The 16,737-nt window shown below is 42.3% G+C and overlaps 2 protein-coding genes across 6 annotated transcripts in view; both read left to right on the forward strand.

Moving 5' to 3' along the window:
• The first annotated feature begins 136 nt into the window (after nt 1-136).
• LOC120034912 (B-cell CLL/lymphoma 6 member B protein-like) lies at nt 137-3,790 on the forward strand. Its single transcript, XM_038981588.1, has 4 exons — nt 137-609; nt 692-795; nt 904-967; nt 1,146-3,790. Exons 1-4 carry the CDS (start codon nt 300-302, stop codon nt 2,267-2,269), a joined length of 1,602 nt encoding a protein of 533 aa, XP_038837516.1. The 5' UTR covers nt 137-299; the 3' UTR covers nt 2,270-3,790.
• A 1,074-nt stretch (nt 3,791-4,864) lies between these two features.
• LOC120034911 (putative zinc finger and SCAN domain-containing protein 5D) overlaps nt 4,865-16,737 on the forward strand; it is a 37,157-nt gene continuing 25,284 nt past the window's right edge. For 2 of the 5 annotated variants that reach the window (XM_038981582.1, XM_038981584.1), the window contains exon 1: nt 12,866-13,371. In XM_038981582.1, the coding sequence (XP_038837510.1) occupies nt 13,074-13,371 (298 nt within the window). In that variant the 5' untranslated portion in view covers nt 12,866-13,073. Of the gene's footprint in view, nt 5,362-6,460; nt 6,598-12,863; nt 13,372-15,832; nt 16,078-16,737 lie in introns of those variants that run through there. The other 3 variants (XM_038981583.1, XM_038981585.1, XM_038981586.1) reach the window with 3 other exon arrangements.

Here is a 16,737-nt window from a genome sequence, read left to right on the forward strand (position 1 = left end):
AGAAGGCTGATTTGTAAAACATTTGATTCCCTTTAGTAGCAGCTACGATACAGTAGGTGGCAATGTTGGAACTAACATAAATCTTGTGTGTTGAAACCTTTATTTTGGAAAAATATCGAGGAAGGAGCCGACAACCTTTTGTTTCCGGAACAAAAACAAACGAAATAGAGATGTGTTCGAAGCATACCGCCTATCTATGGTGTGACGTCTCAGGACATTAACTGAACACATTGCAAATGAGCTAGTAGGACTATAATACAAGTGTTTTACATATAAATAGTACCAATCCAAGGAAGGGCATGTCCAATACCGTTGTCTTTCATGCTCAGCTAGCCTCCATCATTGAGGTTTTGGCGAATGCAGCCGTTGCCGAAATCTGCAAACTTGTAGATGACGGCCATGCCTCCTTACGGTTGGAAATTTCCCATAGCCAGAAAGAAATCGATAACCTGCGGAGGAAGCTGCTTTTGACAAAATTCCATAATTCTCGACGGAGCGCAGAGAGATTTGGAGCCCTGCGACGCACAGTTCACAGGCGAGTGGACACCGATCATGTTGCCCGGGAGAGAGAGAGCTTCGTAGAAAAGGCAAAAAGCAGACTTGGATATTGTAGGTTTTTTAAACCTTATTTCAACACATTAAAAATGATGTGTAATGTAACGTTTATGAAGGGTTCTCTTTTCTGGTGCAGTGGAAAATCGTTTTGCCTATAGTGAAGGGGGCAAATGTATGCAGGATGTCACCAACCGGAGAGACGCAGGACGCACAGCGACAGACCAGGATGGGGCCATGCAGGTCAATTGTCATAGACACGGTCAAATTGATTATTTGTGTTCTCATATTTCAAATGTTGGTGGGGATATATTTCTAATAAATCATTTTCTGCTGAATACAAAAACACAGATGGCAGATATGCAAGAGGCACCTCTTATCAAAATGGAAAATCTTGACACCAGCATAACGGAAGGTATTATGCAACTTATCATGTCTATGCAATTTACACTTTATGTTGAGTAAAGCCTTCAATGTTTATTGCCGTATTTGATTTACTTCTTAGTCATTACCCATAACTAATAAATAAGGCAAAGAAGAAGCAGTCTCCACTACAGGAAGCTGATGTTGTGCTTTGCGTTAACCCATTTCAGAGATTGTCCAACCGGTCAGTGAGAGCAGTGAGAAGATCATTGTAGCAGAACCAGGTTCTTCATCATCTACTGAAACCACAGACCTTCTGGACCAGCAGGGCAACAGACACAGAGCTCCAGAAAACCAGCAGGGCAACAGACACAGAGCTCCAGAAACCTCACTCAATATAGAACCTGAAAACCAGACCTTCCAGCATCCAGCGTCACAATACAACAAAGCAAGACAGGACCATCAGGTTGCTGAGGGTGTGACCTGGGAAACTGACCATCAACCCATAGAATACAGCCTGTCTCAATGGACAGAGAACCAAGACACTGACAACCCAACTGTGAATGCTCCTCACAATGCCTGGCCAGACTTCAAGAGGCTGTCTGGACATCCAGAGAGGAGAGGGGTGTCTGGTAACTCTGGGGTCTGCATGTCTGCTTCAGGCTCTCTGGACTGGGTGCCTGATGTGATGGTGGACTCAGTTCCCATTAAAGTGGAGGCAGATATGAGTTCAGAATGGAGCATAACTGGCCAAGAGGCGACATCTGGAGAGGTCTGTTCAGACGGCAGGCAGCTTGTGGACAACAGAGGAAGAGGGGGAATGGAGTCTGGACAGACAAAGTGTCCCCCTGACACTCAACATGCAGAGCAAGGGACAACTGTAGGACCAAGGTCCAAGTTTCCAGATTTCAGTGGACTGTCCAACCGAAACAGATTTTCATCCCCAAGGGTTACCCTCCACCAGGTTCCCCAAAGAGGGAAGCAAGCCCCCTTCCTGAATTTCAACAGAGGCTCCACTTCTTCATCAAAAGGCACAGAAAAGCAGCCGCAACAGCTAACGTCTTGCTCCACCAAGAGGCAGCTCCGGTGCAGCCTCTGTGGAAAGCCCTTCCCTCAGCCGGCATACCTAAGGAGGCACATGCGGGTCCATACGGGGGAGAAACCGTACGGCTGCAGCCACTGCACCAAGCGCTTCTCCCACAGCCACCAGCTGAAGATGCACGAGAGGGTGCACACCGGAGAGAAACCATTTCACTGTGTCTACTGCGGGAAGTCCTTCACCCAGTCCGGCCACATGAAGAGGCATCTCCTTGTCCACACTGGCGGCAGGCCACAGGACATTGTGCTGCCCTGAGTGTTCCAAGGTGAAGTTTCCCTTAGGTACAGATCTAGAATCAGCTTCCTCTTCCTTAATCCTAACCTTAACCATTAGTGAAAAAAATATACTAAACTGACCGAAGATCAGCTTCTAGGGGCAACTTCACACTACTCCACCTGGCATAATGATAAGTAGGGCCAGGAGTTTTCCTCACCATGTGATCAGACCAGGAAAAACTCCTCTCTAGTTGTAAGGGGAATGGCTCCACACTACTGGGGTTTTCATATGAACACTGGGTCCATGTGTTTTTAACAGTTTGGATGTTTTCCACATTGAACGCTTCCCTCTGTGTGTAGTGGTCGTGTTTTCAGTTCAGCTGGCATGATGCTTGGTCCAGAGTGGACTGATAATCTTCACCTGTCATAAGTTATAGATTTAAAAATCAATGGTGCAGTACTGTAATTTATTTGAATTGTATTTATTATTTATTTGACCAGGTGAGTTGACTGAGAATACATTGTGATTTACAGCAACGTCCTGGGGTAAACTGCAATACATAGGCATAGTTAACACACAGAAATACAAGCCAGCAAAGAAAGAAATACAATAAAGATCAATCTCATAAGAATTCCAATTTCCTTTTGCCTCAACAAGATAGATGTACTATTAGACTGATAGGCTACAAGCAAATTGTAGAGGTGTGATGGAATTAATATATATTTAGTGTCTGTCCTAATACAATAAAGTAGGCTAATGTAATTGAATAATAATAATTGATTGGATTTATATAGTGCTTTTCTACCAACTGAGGTACTCAAAGTGCTTTAAGGGAGAAACTCCCCTGATCCACCACCAAGGTGATGCACAGCGACCATGTTTGTGCCAGAACGCTTACCAAACAGCAGCTAGAGAGGTGAGGAGTGATATATGCCAATTGGGGAGATGATTAGGTGGCCATGATGGTATGAGGGCCAGATTAGGAATTTAGCCAGGACACCGGGGTGAACACGCCTACTCTTACGATAAGTGCCATGGGATTTTTAATGACCACAGAGAGTTAGAACACCTGTTTAACATCCCATCCAAAAGAGAGCACCCTTTGTAGGGCAATGTCCCATCTACTGCCCTGGGGATCTCCTTAGACCAAAGGGGAGTGCTCTCTACTGGCTTTACAATACCACTTCCAGCAGCAACTGATCTCCCATCCAGGGACCATCCCTGCTTAGCTTCAGAGGCAAACCTGCAATGGGATGCTGCTGGTATCAAGCTGAAGGCTTGTATCAAATTGTTGTTTACTGAAACTCCCAAAGTCTTTCCAATCAATGTAATAAATGTTAAACAATAGCTTGCCTTTGTGTGGTCACCTAGATGATAATTGTAAACACTGTTATGATTTGAGACAAGCTTGGGGACTCCTCTTGATAAATCAATCAACGTCAGATTTGAGTTTTCACTGAATGTCCGTTTGGATATTGGTTAGGCTGCAATTAGTGTGGGGACATGTTATCTATAGTTGAGGTGAGTGCTGCTCTGATCATCTTGTCTAGTTAGCTCATTTATTAGAATATTTTGCCAGTAGTTTAACAGGTGGGTTATTTTGCTCTTAACTTAGCATGCAATAGTGTAGCCTAAATCAAGTGAACTATTTTTTTGTTCGATCGCGTATAGGCAACTCTTAAAGCTCGCGCGGAGGTTGTGAAATATTTGTGAAACACGAGAATCACATTCTTTTGAAAATATAGATTGCAGGTATTTTCTATTGGTATCATGATGAAGATACTTTCAATGTAAGAGCCTACGCGCCTGCTCCCTAACAGAGTGGAGTGCGGGTAGAGATGAAACGTGGAACAAAAAAGCATGGACTTTGGCTGTTTCAAAATACCCCTTTTTTTATATGACAGCGTGACAAGTTGTGTGGGAAAAATGTAAATGTCACCCCACCCCCCCGCCCCCCCACCGTATTCCAATATATTCTAATTATAAAATATATATGTGTTGACTATGATCGGGTAGGTGGTTCTTGTCTGTTCAATGAACAAAATAATGAACTATTAATTTCATTCATTTGGACGTAACGTAGCCTAATTAAACCCAAAATATGTTATTCTATTTTGGAAATATATTTTTATTAGTCTTATAATGTTTCGTAAGACCTGCCTGAATACATTAATAATATATTTATTTTTGGTGGTACATACATATATTCAATGTATTTATTAAAGTAGACGCCCACCCACATCTGTACACCAATACTACCACCCAACAGCGGCATGCACATGGGAGGTATAAAAGGCGTATTCGGGCAAGAATGTGGTAAAAATAGGCATGTTTGTAGGGGTCATATAAAAATGACATCATTTTTTTTTTCAGAAAAAAAAGACCGTAAATCCTATGTGAAAGCAGTATTACATATCTAAACCATTGTTGTTATTGTGTGTGTGGGGGGGGGGGGTGTACCGTAAATTCTATGTGAAATCCGTATAACATACCTGAACAATTGCTGTTATTGAGTGGTAAAAACACCGTAAATCCTATGTGAAGCAGTATTGCATATCTAAACCATTGTTGTTATTGTGGAGCACTCCTCTACAGTAGGTGGCGGTGTTGTACTTTCAATTGAATTGCACAGTCCAGTTTATGATTACATTACTGTGAAGATGAGGAAAAAACAAATCTCAACAGCTACTTACAAACAAAGCTAGCTAGCGATGTTTAGTTTATGATATGCTTGTATCAATTTTACTAGCTAGATAGATAATTGTGAATTATCATAATATAGAAAAACAAAAATAGTGTTTCATTGAAAAGAAGCCAAAAGCGTCGGGGCACAATGTCGGGTTCCGTTGCCGATTTCCAGGCGCAGATAGCCTCAATCATGGAGGTGCTAGCCAATGCGGCTGTTGCCGAAATCTGCAAAGTTGTTGACGATGGCTATGCGGTTGTACATCTGGAGATGACTCAAAGCCACAAGGAGAACGAATTTCTCCGGAGGAAAATGAAATTGATGGAACTTCAGGTCGCCAGGTTTCGAGCAGAGAGAACAAAGTCTTCAGATGGGTCCGTCCACAACCGCTTTCATGGAATACGCCTGCTAAACAGACACAACAATCGAGAGACGGCAACGACAGGTTGGTGGTGATGTTGAATTCTACAGTGTGCACATAAATGATGATCGTTTTCAGTTTGACCCCGTCCATCAATGGTGTTTCATAAAGTACAAATCAAGCATAATACTGCTGTGATGTATGCATGTCAATACAGTTAAGGATGTATTATTGACATTAGCCCTATATGCGTTATGCATACATCCAGGATGTATACAGTTAGTGGCCAGTTTATTAGGTACATCCATCTAGTACTGGGTCAGACCCCCCTTTGCCTCCAGAACAGCCAGAATTCTCTGGTGCATGGAAACGAACCTCAATTAGTATCAAGGGACCTAACATATACCAGGAACCTGTACTGTTGACATCAGGCAGGATGGGGCCATGGACTCATGTTGCCTATGCCAAATCCTGCCTTTGCATCAGAATGACGCAACAGGAACCTGGATTCGTTGGATTAGGCAATGTTTTTCCACTCCTCAATTGTGATCACGTGCCCACTGGAGCCGCTTCTGCTTGTTTTTAGTTGATAGGAGTGGAACCTGGTGTGGTCGTCTGCTGCAATAGCCCATCCGTAACAAGGACCGCTGAGTTGTGTGTTCTGAGATGCCGTTCTGTGCCATTATTTGCCTGTTTGTGGCCCGCCTGCTAGCTTGCACGATTCTTGCCATTCTCCTTCAATGTTTTTTGTTTCCCGCACCATTGTCGGGAACTTTAGACACTGTCGTGCGCGAAAAGCCCAGGTCCAGCCGCTTCTGAGATACTGGAACCGACGCGCCTTGCACCAACAATCATACCACGCTCAAAGTTGCTTAGGTCACTCGTTTTGCCCATTCTAACATTCAGTCAAACAGTAACTGAATGCCTTGATGCCTGTCTGCCTGCTTTATACAGCAAGTCACAGCCACCTGACTAGCTGTCTGTAGGAGCAAACCATTTTCGTGAACAGAGCGGTGTACATAATAAACTAGTCACTGAGTGTATATTGTACTGTCACCATAGCTAGTATCCTTCTAGCTCTATATACACATTACACACGGACATGAACGTATTATGCTTGATTTGTTCTTTGTAAAACACCATTGATGGATGGGGTCAAATTAACCTCCCCCTTTATTTCCAGGACCTACTTGGCAAAGCAGAAACAGACTTTCCAACAGGAGTTTTGGGAACAGCAGCATACTAAGAGACAGACAGCCCATAGACGTGGACCAAGAGGATGTCTCTCCATCAAAGCATATGGATATTACAAGTGATGAGGCAAGTTCCAATTTTAACAGCCGATTTTAGACTGTCACAGACTTATGCCTATTTTAGTCTCGCACACCAGAACGTTTTGCCTGGGAATGAGGTCATGTCTGTATAGATGTGTATGCCAGCACATTATAACACAATAACAACAAGGCAACTACTATGAATTTCACTAAATCCCATGTCATGTCCATATATCCATTCAGTAGATAGTGTATACTCTGTCTCACTCACTCATCTCTCCCACTTAACCCCATCAGCAGTCAGCAGAGACCGAGGAAGGGGAACCAGACCTGCTGATCATCAAGGTGGAGGGAGAAGCAGATGACCAGGACTCTAGGTCCAGACACCCAGCCAGAACAGTGGAGGGCAGCAGAGAGCTAACCACCCAACTGGCTGCAGCCACCACAGAGGACCCCGCCTTCCAGTCCAGTGGCCCCAGAGGCAACAACTACAACAACACCGCTATGGAGGTCAGTGGATCTGATGCCATCCTCCTCCAATCAGAAACAGGGAATGTGAACCAGGGACCCCAGCAACACACAGGATTTGAACCGAAAGCAGAGAGAGAGAGTCTGGACACAAAGTGTGACATGAACGGGGACCTCAATCTCCTAAGAGATTCTTTAAACCAGGTGTGGAGAGAGGTAGTAGCGACTGATGATGGCGCCTCTGCTGCTCACACTAAAGTTATGGACCTAGGGAGTGGCCCAGAAACACAGAATAGATCGTCCACAGAAATGAGAAGTGTAGGGTTAGAAAACCACAGCTTTTCCCCCAAGTCGTTCCATTCTTCATCAGAACATGTGATAGTGATTGACTCTGTATCCAGTGGGCAGCAGGTAGATAGAGGTTTTGAGTGGGGTCAGGTGGGTACAGCTACTGCACCACAGGACAATGGGACTGGAAATAAGCAGGTAGTGGGAGTGTTTAACAGAAACGCACCAATGAATCACCACGATTCGATGAGAGACAACACCACGCAATTGGTTTCACCCGGCTTCCGGCCCTCAGAGATAAATACAGGCATGCATCTTGACACAGGAAATGCAGGTGAGGCCAACAAAGCTAGTTGGTGCTCATTGGCAAGCCTCCATAGACACTCTGAAATACCAGGAAGAGGAGCTCAACAACCAGCTCATACCTCACTTCCTGATTGCCATTTTAGACCAAGCGCCACAACTTCCTCCCACTCGAGTAATCTCGCCACAGACGTTAGACCTGGCACCGTAGAACGACCGTATGGTTGCCCGAGCTGCAATAAGAAGTTTGTCCACGAGAGTGACTTGCAGCAGCACGCTGTCATCCACACCAGAAAGCGGCCGTTCGCCTGCACCTTGTGTGAGAAGAGATTTGTGTCCCGCGCCAAGCTCCAAATGCACCTGAACGTCCACACTGGCGAGAAGCCCTTCAGTTGTGCACATTGCGGACGCAGGTTCTCCCACTCCAGCAATCTGAAAAGACATCAGAAGCTTCATCATTGAGAACTGACATTGAAGCAGGAAATTCCTATTGAAAAAAGCTGTTATAGCAATATCAATACCATTGGTTCAGACGTAGTCGTTTGTCTGCAGGATGTTTGCTCTGGTCTCATACATCTACAATACAACGTGGTTCATATTTACAATATCTACAAAGACTGTTACGTTTTCTTGGCTCCATTAAGGCCAACAGCATCACTCACATTGACTGTTAAGGTTGATAATGGTTGTGTTCTTCTAATAATACTGCGTTCCTCACACTAAAGTTATAGCAGATACTGAAATTGTACTGTCCTTTTGTACCAATTTGACCAATGGCTATTGCTGTTTGTTTGTCAATTCCTATAATACCATCAATAAATCATATTTTTCAAAGAATTCCATGGTGCTTCTTCAATCAGTATAGTTTGACCCTGAATATAGATTGACACTATATAGATTGACCACAGCTAGCACATAACGTTCTGAGAACCATATGCTTCTTAGATGGGAATTTCAGTATTTCAGCATAACGTTTCCTACAAGTTTCCTAAAACGTTCCATAAAAACCACAAGAAAACATTAGTAACGTTCTAAGAATGTTATTTAAAAACATGCATTCCTTTCTTAGCATCAGCATAACTCTATCCTCTATTTTGTTAAGTGTGTTCAGGTGTGTTGGCCGCTCCCACTTATTGGCCACAACAGATCTTAATGAGTGCTTGTTTCCTTTGAAAGGGGCCTGTTTGAATAGGCTAAAATTAACAGCTTTGTATAAGTTAAAAAATGAACATGGCGTGTTAGCTCCATCGTGGTGGCACAGTGAACTAATTTCATGGATAGAGAACAGAAGATCATAGGTTAGAATCTCACTGATGCCGTGCAATAATAAAAAAGGAACGTTTGCGCATGTGTCCCATCTGTGCTTGGAGTTCAAAACAGTTATCCCAAACTAAGCTAGCAGTGTTATGAAAGTCTTATTGAAACATATTCTCAGAACGTTATTTAATTACCTTCAAAAAAACTACAATTTCCGTTCTCAGAACGTTAGTAAAACCTCCCAGTAAAACTTTCAGGGAACCATAGTAAAACATTTTTAGAATCTCCCAGAACAAGCAAAATGTTCACTGCCGTTTTTAGAACGTTTAAAAAACATTAAGTTTTACCAGTCAGGAAACATATGACTTCGTTTCCAGAACCAATGGGAAACCAAAATCTTAGGTTCCTACAATTTCCAAAGCACCAATTGTGCTAGCTGGGCCTGATTCATGCAGTCTCCTCTGAACAGTTGATGTTGAGATGTGTCTGTTACTTGAACTATGTGAAGCATTTATTTGGGCTGCAATTTCTGAGGCTGGTAACTCTAACCCTAATGGGGCGCCAGGTAGCCTAGTGGTTAGAGCGTTGGACTTGTAACCGAAAGGTTGCAAGATCGAATACCCGAGCTGACAAGGTAAAAATCTGTCGTTCTGCCCCTGAACAAGGCAGTTAACCCACTGTTCCTAGGCCGTCATTGAAAATAAGAATTTGTTCTTAACTGACTTGCCTAGTTAAATAAAGGTTAAAAATTAAATTATCCCCTACAGCAGAGGTAACTCTGGGTCTTCCTTTCCTGTGGCGGTCATCATGAGATCCAATTTCATCATAGTGCTTGATGGTTTTTGCGACTGCACAGAAATTAAAAAAGTCATTGAAATGTTCCACAAATGTACTTTTAACAAGGCACACCTGTTTATTGAAATGCATTTCAGGTGACTACCTCATGAAGCTGGTTGAGAGAATGCCAAGAGTGTGCAAAGCTGTCATCAAGGCAAAGGGTGGCTACTTTGAAGAATCTGAAATATACAATATATTTTGACACTTTTTTGGTTACTACATGATTCCATATGTGTTATTTCATAGTTATGATGTCTTCACTATTATTCTACAATGTAGAAAATAGTAAAAAAATTAAGAAAAACCCTTGAATGAGTAGGTGTGTCCAAACGTTTGACTGGTTCTGTATATATACCCAATATAGATTGATCCTAAATATATTGGTCCTAAATATACGGTATATGGACCCTATAGATTGACCCTAAATATATATTGCCACTATATAGATTGGCCCTAAATATAGAGTATATTGACCATAAATATAGGTTGACCCTATATAGCCATCAAACTCAACTCTGAACCTGGAAGCCAGTTCCACTGCGTTTTTTCATTGTTCCCCTGTATTCATGGACTGATTTAGACCTGGGACACCAGGTGGGTGAAATTAATTATCAGGTAGAACAGAAAACCAGCAGGCTCCGGACCTCATAGGGTAAGATTTGAATACCCCTGCTATATAGATTGACCCTAAATATACAGGTAACTACCAAAATAATGAAAACAAATTAGGGATACAAAGTATATTGAAAGTAGGTGCTTCCACACAGGTGTGGTTCCTGAGTTAATTAATCAATTATTATCCCATCATGCTTAGGGTCATGAATAAAAATGCTGGGTAGGCCATTATTTTGGCTACAAAGGCTATTGATGACAATTCCCCCATCCATAGGGCACCAGTGGTCACTGAGTGGTTTAATGGGCATGAAAACGATGTCAACCATATGCCATGACCGTCTTAGTCACCAGATCTCAATCCAATTGAACACTTTTTGTGTTTTCCACCACCATCAACAAAGCACAAAATTATGGAATTTCTCATGGAAGAATGGTGTCACATCCCTCTAATAGAGTTCCAGACACTTGTAGAATCTATGCCAAGGTGCATTGAAGCAGTTCTGGCTCGTGGTGGCCCAACACCCTATTAAATCACTTTGTTGGTGTTTCTTTTATTTTGGTAGGTATCTGTATCTTCTCACCTTGCTGACAAATTAAATCAGGCAGGAAAGGTAATTTTCCTTTCAAAAGTACAGGGAATTATCGATCAATCAAATGTACTTATAAAGCCCTTTTTACATCAGCAGATGTCACAAAGTGCTTATATAGAAACCCAGCCTAAAACCCCAACGAGCAAGCAATGTAGATGAAGAAGCACGGTGGCTAGGAAAAACTCCCTAGGAAGGCAGGAACGTAGGAAGAAACCTAGAGAGGAACCAGGCTCTGAGGGGTGGCCAGTCCTCTTCTTGCTGTGCCCGGTGGAGATTATAAGAGTATATGGCCATTAAGGCCAGATTGTTCTTAAAGATGTTCAAACGTTCATAGATGACCAGCAGGGTCAAATAATAATTACAGTGTCTATAGAGGTTGCAACAGGTCAGCACCTCAGGAGTAAATGTCAGTTAGCTTTTCATAGCAAAGTATCCAAAGGTAGAGACAGACAGCAGGTGCGGTAGAGAAAGGTTTTGACGAGAGAGAAACTTCAGATTTTCTGTGTCAATGAGTTAAGTCAGTAAATGAACAACTTAATTCAAGCCATTGGATCAATACTATAGCCTAGTAATATCTGATTTATAATAGATGTGTTTGTTTGAGAGCTTTGTAGAGCTCATGCCCGTCAATTGAATTCCTCCCGCCTCTTTTTTAGGCCAAATCTACTGTGGAAGAGGGAGATGGGGAGGAGGAATAGAGTCTGGATGGACAGATAAGTGTCCAGCTGACACTCAAAATGCAGAGCAAGGGAGAACTGTAGGATCGAGGTCCAAGTCGCCCGATTTCAACAGACTGTCCACCCGAAACAGCTTTTCTTCCCAAGTGTTACTTTCCACCAGGTTCCCCAAAGAGGGAAGCATGCCCCGTTCCCGAATATCAACAGTGGCTCTACTACTTCATCGAAATGCATGGAAAAGCAGCCACAACAGCTAACGCCTTGCTCGGGCAAGAGGAAGCTCCGGTGCAGCCTCTGCGGAATGCCCGTCCCCCAGTAAGCGTACATCCGGAGGCACATGCGGGGAGAAACCGTACGGCTGCAGCCACTGCACCAAGCGCTTCTCCCACAGCCACCAGCTGAAGATGCATGAGAGGGTGCACACCGGAGAGAAACCATTTCATTGCATCTACTGCGGGAAGTGCTTCACCCAGTCCGGCCACATGAAGAGGCATCTCCTCGTCCACACTGGCGGCAGGCCACAGGACGTGGGGCTGCTCGGAGTGTTCCAGGGTGAAGTTTCCCCCAGGTACAGATCTAGGATCAGCTTCCTCTCCCACAATCCTAACCTTAACCATTAGTGGGGAAAAATGCTAAACTGACACAAGATCAGCGTCTAGGGACAACTTCATACTACTCCACCAGGTGTAATGATGGTCAGGGCCAGGAGTTTTTCCTCACCACATGACCAGAGCAGGGGAAAACTCCTGGCCCTAGTTGTAAGGGCTCCACACTACTGGGGGTTTCATGTGAAAACTTAAATCCATGTGTTTTTAACAGTTTCATTGGTTTCCTCATTGAACACTTCCCTCTGTGTGTAGTGGTTGTGTTTTCAGTTCAACTGGCTTGATGCTTGGTCCAGAGTGGACTGATCATGTATAAGTTATAACAAGTTAAGATTTTGAACATCCTTATGAAATTGTATCGTTTCCGGTGATGTACCAAAGAACAGCAATTAAGAATACATTTCCATTTGCCTGTCGACAAGATACAGTAGATTGACAATCAGATTGATAGGCTGTAAAGATGTGGATGGAATTCATATCTAGGCTAGTCTGTCATACTGTTGTAAATCGTTTGTTGTTTATTTCTATTAGAAATACCCCAAATAGTGAAATGTTTTATTTTAGAAAAATCATGAAATATTGTTTTCACCAGAGAACATGTTATTTATTACGTAGGTACAACATTGTCGTGCAGCACTCCTGTACAGTAGGTGGCGGTATTAAACTTTAATTCCACAGTCAACATATGATTACATTACTGTGACGTGACGAAATAAAATACAAATCTCACCAGCTAGCTACAAACAAAGCTAGCTGCCAATTGACGTTTAATTTCTGATATGATTATTTGTTTTAATAGATTGGTAGATCACTGTAGATAATCATAATATAGCAAACGCAAATACTGTTACATTGAAAAGGGGCCAAAAGCGTTGGTGGACAATGTCGGGTTCCATGGTCGATTTCCAGGCGCAGATAGCCTCAATCATGGAGGTGCTAGCCAACGCGGCTGTAGGCGAAATCTGCAAAGTTGTTGACGATGGCTATGCAGTTGTACACCTGAAGATGTCCCAAAGCCACAAGGACAACGAATTTCTCCGGAGGAAAATGAAATTGATGGAACTTCAGATCGCGAGGTTTCGAGCGGAGAGAACAAAGTTTTCAGATGGGTCCGTCCACAATCGCTTCCATGGAATACGCCTGCTAAACAGACACAACCAGCGGGAGACGGCAACAACAGGTTGGTGATGATGATGAATTTGACAGTGCACATAGCTTACATTACGTTAATCTTCAATTTGACCCCATCCATCAATTGTGTTTTACAAAGTTCAAAGCAAGTATAAAACATCCATGATTTATGTACTGTCAATACAGTTAGGGCCCAGCAGTATTGTTGACATTCCATATATGACACGTCATGCTTACTTTGTACTGTCAACACAGCTAGGATCCTTCTAGCTCTAAAGACATGACGTACACTACCGTTCAAAAGTTCGGGGTCACTTAGAAATGTCCTTGTTTTTGAAAGGAAAGCACATTGTTTGTCCATTAAAATAACATCAAATTGATCAGAAATACAGTGTAGACATTGTCAATGTTGTAAATGACTATTGTAGCTGGAAACGGCTGATTAAAAAATATATTTATTTTATTTTTGCATTTTCCAGATAAGAACATTCAAAAAATAAAATGTAATAATTTATCAAACTGTTCAATGTTCAACCATGAGGGAGAGGGACCATTGTCAAACCTCTGAGCTAGAAATCTAGACTGCGCAGTCCAATAGTACATTCTGAAATTGGGGAGGTTTAAGCCCCCTTGACTGTAATCAAGGGTCAGTTAATCCAGGCCAACCCTTGGGGTTTTTCTGTGCCAGATAAACCGTCTGGTCAGCTTGTCAAGAGAGGAAAAGAATGCTGCGGGCACAGGGATAGGGAGGTCGACCGATGATGATTTTTCAACGCCGATACCGATTATTGGAGGACCAAAAAAGCTGATGCCGATTAATCGGCCTATTTTTAAAATGTATTTGTAATAATGACAATTACAACAATACTGAATGAACACTTATTTTAACTTAATATAATACATCAATAAAATCAATTTAGCCTCAAATAAATAATGAAACATGTTCAATTTGGTTTAAATAATGCAAAAACAAAGTGTTGGAGAAGAAAGTAAATGTGCAATATGTGCCATGTAAGAAAGCTAAAGTTTAAGTTCCTTGCTCAGAACATGAGAACATATGAAAGCTGATGAGTCTTCAATATTCCCAGGTAAGAAGTATTAGGTTGTAGTTATTATAGGAATTATAGGACTATTTCTCTCTATACCATTTGTATTTCATTAACCTTTGACTATTGGATGTTCTTATAGACACTTTAGTATTGCCAGTGTAACAGTATAGCTTCCGTCCCTCTCCTCGCTCCTACCTGGGCTCGAACCAGGAACACATCGACAACAGCCACCCTCGAAGCAGCGTTACCCATGCAGAGCAAGGGGAACAACCACTCCAAGTCCGTTTGAAACGCTATTAGCGCGCACCCCGCTCACTAGCTAGCCATTTCACATCGGTTACACCAGCATGATCTCAGGAGTTGATAGGCTTGAAGTCTTAAACAGCGCAATGCTTGAAACACAACGAAGAGCTGCTGGCAAAACGCACGAAAGTGCTGTTTGAATGAATGCTTACGAGCCTGCTGCTGCCTACCACCGCTCAGTCAGACTGCTCTATCAAATCATAGACTTAGTTATAACATAATAACACACAGAAATACGAGCCTTAGGTCATTAATATGGTCGAATCCGGAAACTATTATCTCGAAAACAAGACGTTTATTCTTTCAGTGAAATACGGAACCGTTCCGTATTTTATCTAACGGGTGGCATCCATAAGTCTAAATATTCCTGTTACATTGCACAACCTTCAATGTTATGTCATAATTACATAAAATTCTGGCAAATTAGGCAGCCCAAACTGTTGCATATACACTGACTCTGCGTGTAATGAACGCAAGAGAAGTGACACAATTTCACCTGGTTAATATTGCCTGCTAACCTGGATTTATTTTAGCTAAATATGCAGGTTTAAAAATACATACTTCTGTGTATTGATTTTAAGAAAGGCATTTATGTTTATGGTTAGGTACATATTGGAGCAACAATACGCACCACATCGATTATATGCAACGCAGGACACGCTAGATAAACTAGTAATATCATCAACCATGTGTAGTTAACTAGTGAAATATGATTGATTGATTGATTGTTTTTTATAAGATAAGTTTAATGCTAGCTAGCAACTTACCTTGGCTTACTGCATTTGCGTAACAAGCAGGCTCCTCGTGGAGTTCAATGTAATCAGGTGGTTAGAGCGTTGGACTAGTTAACTGTAAGGTTGCAAGATTGAATCCCCCGAGCTGACAAGGTAAAAATCTGTCGTTCTGCCCCTGAACGAGGCAGTTAACCCACCGTTCCTAGGCCGTCATTGAAAATAAGAATGTGTTCTTAACTGACTTGCCTAGTTAAATAAAGATTAAATAAAGGTGTAAACATATATATTTTTTTAATTAAAATAAAAACAATCGGCCAAGTCAGTGTCCAAAAATACCGATTTCCGATTGTTATGAAAACTTTAAATCGGCCCTAATTAATCGGCCATTTCGATTAATCGGTCGACCTCTAATAGGGAGAGATTGAAACAAATATAGAAATCAGGGCAGGACATTCATTTTAATGACATTAATTCTACCCAGTAGAGTGAGAGGCAAGTCCATCCATATACACAGGTTACCCTCCACCTTTTGCAACAAGCTAGCCAGATTGAGTTTATAGAGGTTCTTCAGGTTACCATCCACCATTATGACCAAATATGTGAAGCCCATAGGAGACCATCTGAAAGGAAACTGATGCTTGATGGTATGGTGGTCAAAGACAGACAACGGTAAGATTTCACTTTTATCAAAATGGACCTTATATCCAGAGAAAGAACCAAAACGCTGTAATGGGATTTGTAAGTGAGAGACGGAAAGTTCTGGCTTTGTTAGAAATAAGATAAGGTCATCCGCAAAGAGTGATAACTTATGGGTATGGGGGCCCACCTCAAAGCCATGTATGTCAGGGCACGTTTTAATAGCCTCAGCCAACGATTCGATGGCGAGGGCGAAGAGGTGGGGGCTAATTAATTGGGCAACCTTGTCTGTTCCCCCTATAAAGAGGAGGAAGTAATCCCATTGGTAGCAATCCTAGCTTTAGGAGATTTGTAGAATGATTTTATCAAATTTACAAACATCAACCCTATCAAAGGCCTTTTCGGCGTCGAGGGAGACTGCGACACTAAGTATTTTGTTTTTGTTAGCAAGGTGAATTATATCAAAAAAGCTTCTGACATTATTGGAGGACAATCTATTAATTTTGAAGCCAGTCTGATCTGGGTTAACCAACAGGGGAAGACATGACTCCAGTCTCTTAGATAGCATTTTGGTGACCAGTTTACAGTCTGTGTTAAGGAGAGAGATTGGTCTATAGGAGGCGCACTTTAGCGGATTTTTCCCTTTCTTGTGAATTACTGTAATCACTGCTTGAGAGAGAGACTCTGGAAAGC

This window comes from Salvelinus namaycush, chromosome 42, assembly GCF_016432855.1.
Source record: "Salvelinus namaycush isolate Seneca chromosome 42, SaNama_1.0, whole genome shotgun sequence".
Taxonomy (NCBI): Eukaryota; Metazoa; Chordata; class Actinopteri; order Salmoniformes; family Salmonidae; genus Salvelinus; species Salvelinus namaycush.

Excerpts from the sequence above, each read along its gene's own strand:
- LOC120034912 (XM_038981588.1), top strand. The coding sequence starts at position 300 with ATGTCCAATACCGTTGTCTTTCATGCTCAGCTAGCCTCCATCATTGAG. Across the intron at positions 610-691 it reads AAAAAGCAGACTTGGATATT|TGGAAAATCGTTTTGCCTAT; the intron begins GTAGGTTTTTTA and ends TTTCTGGTGCAG. Across the intron at positions 796-903 it reads ACCAGGATGGGGCCATGCAG|ATGGCAGATATGCAAGAGGC; the intron begins GTCAATTGTCAT and ends ACAAAAACACAG.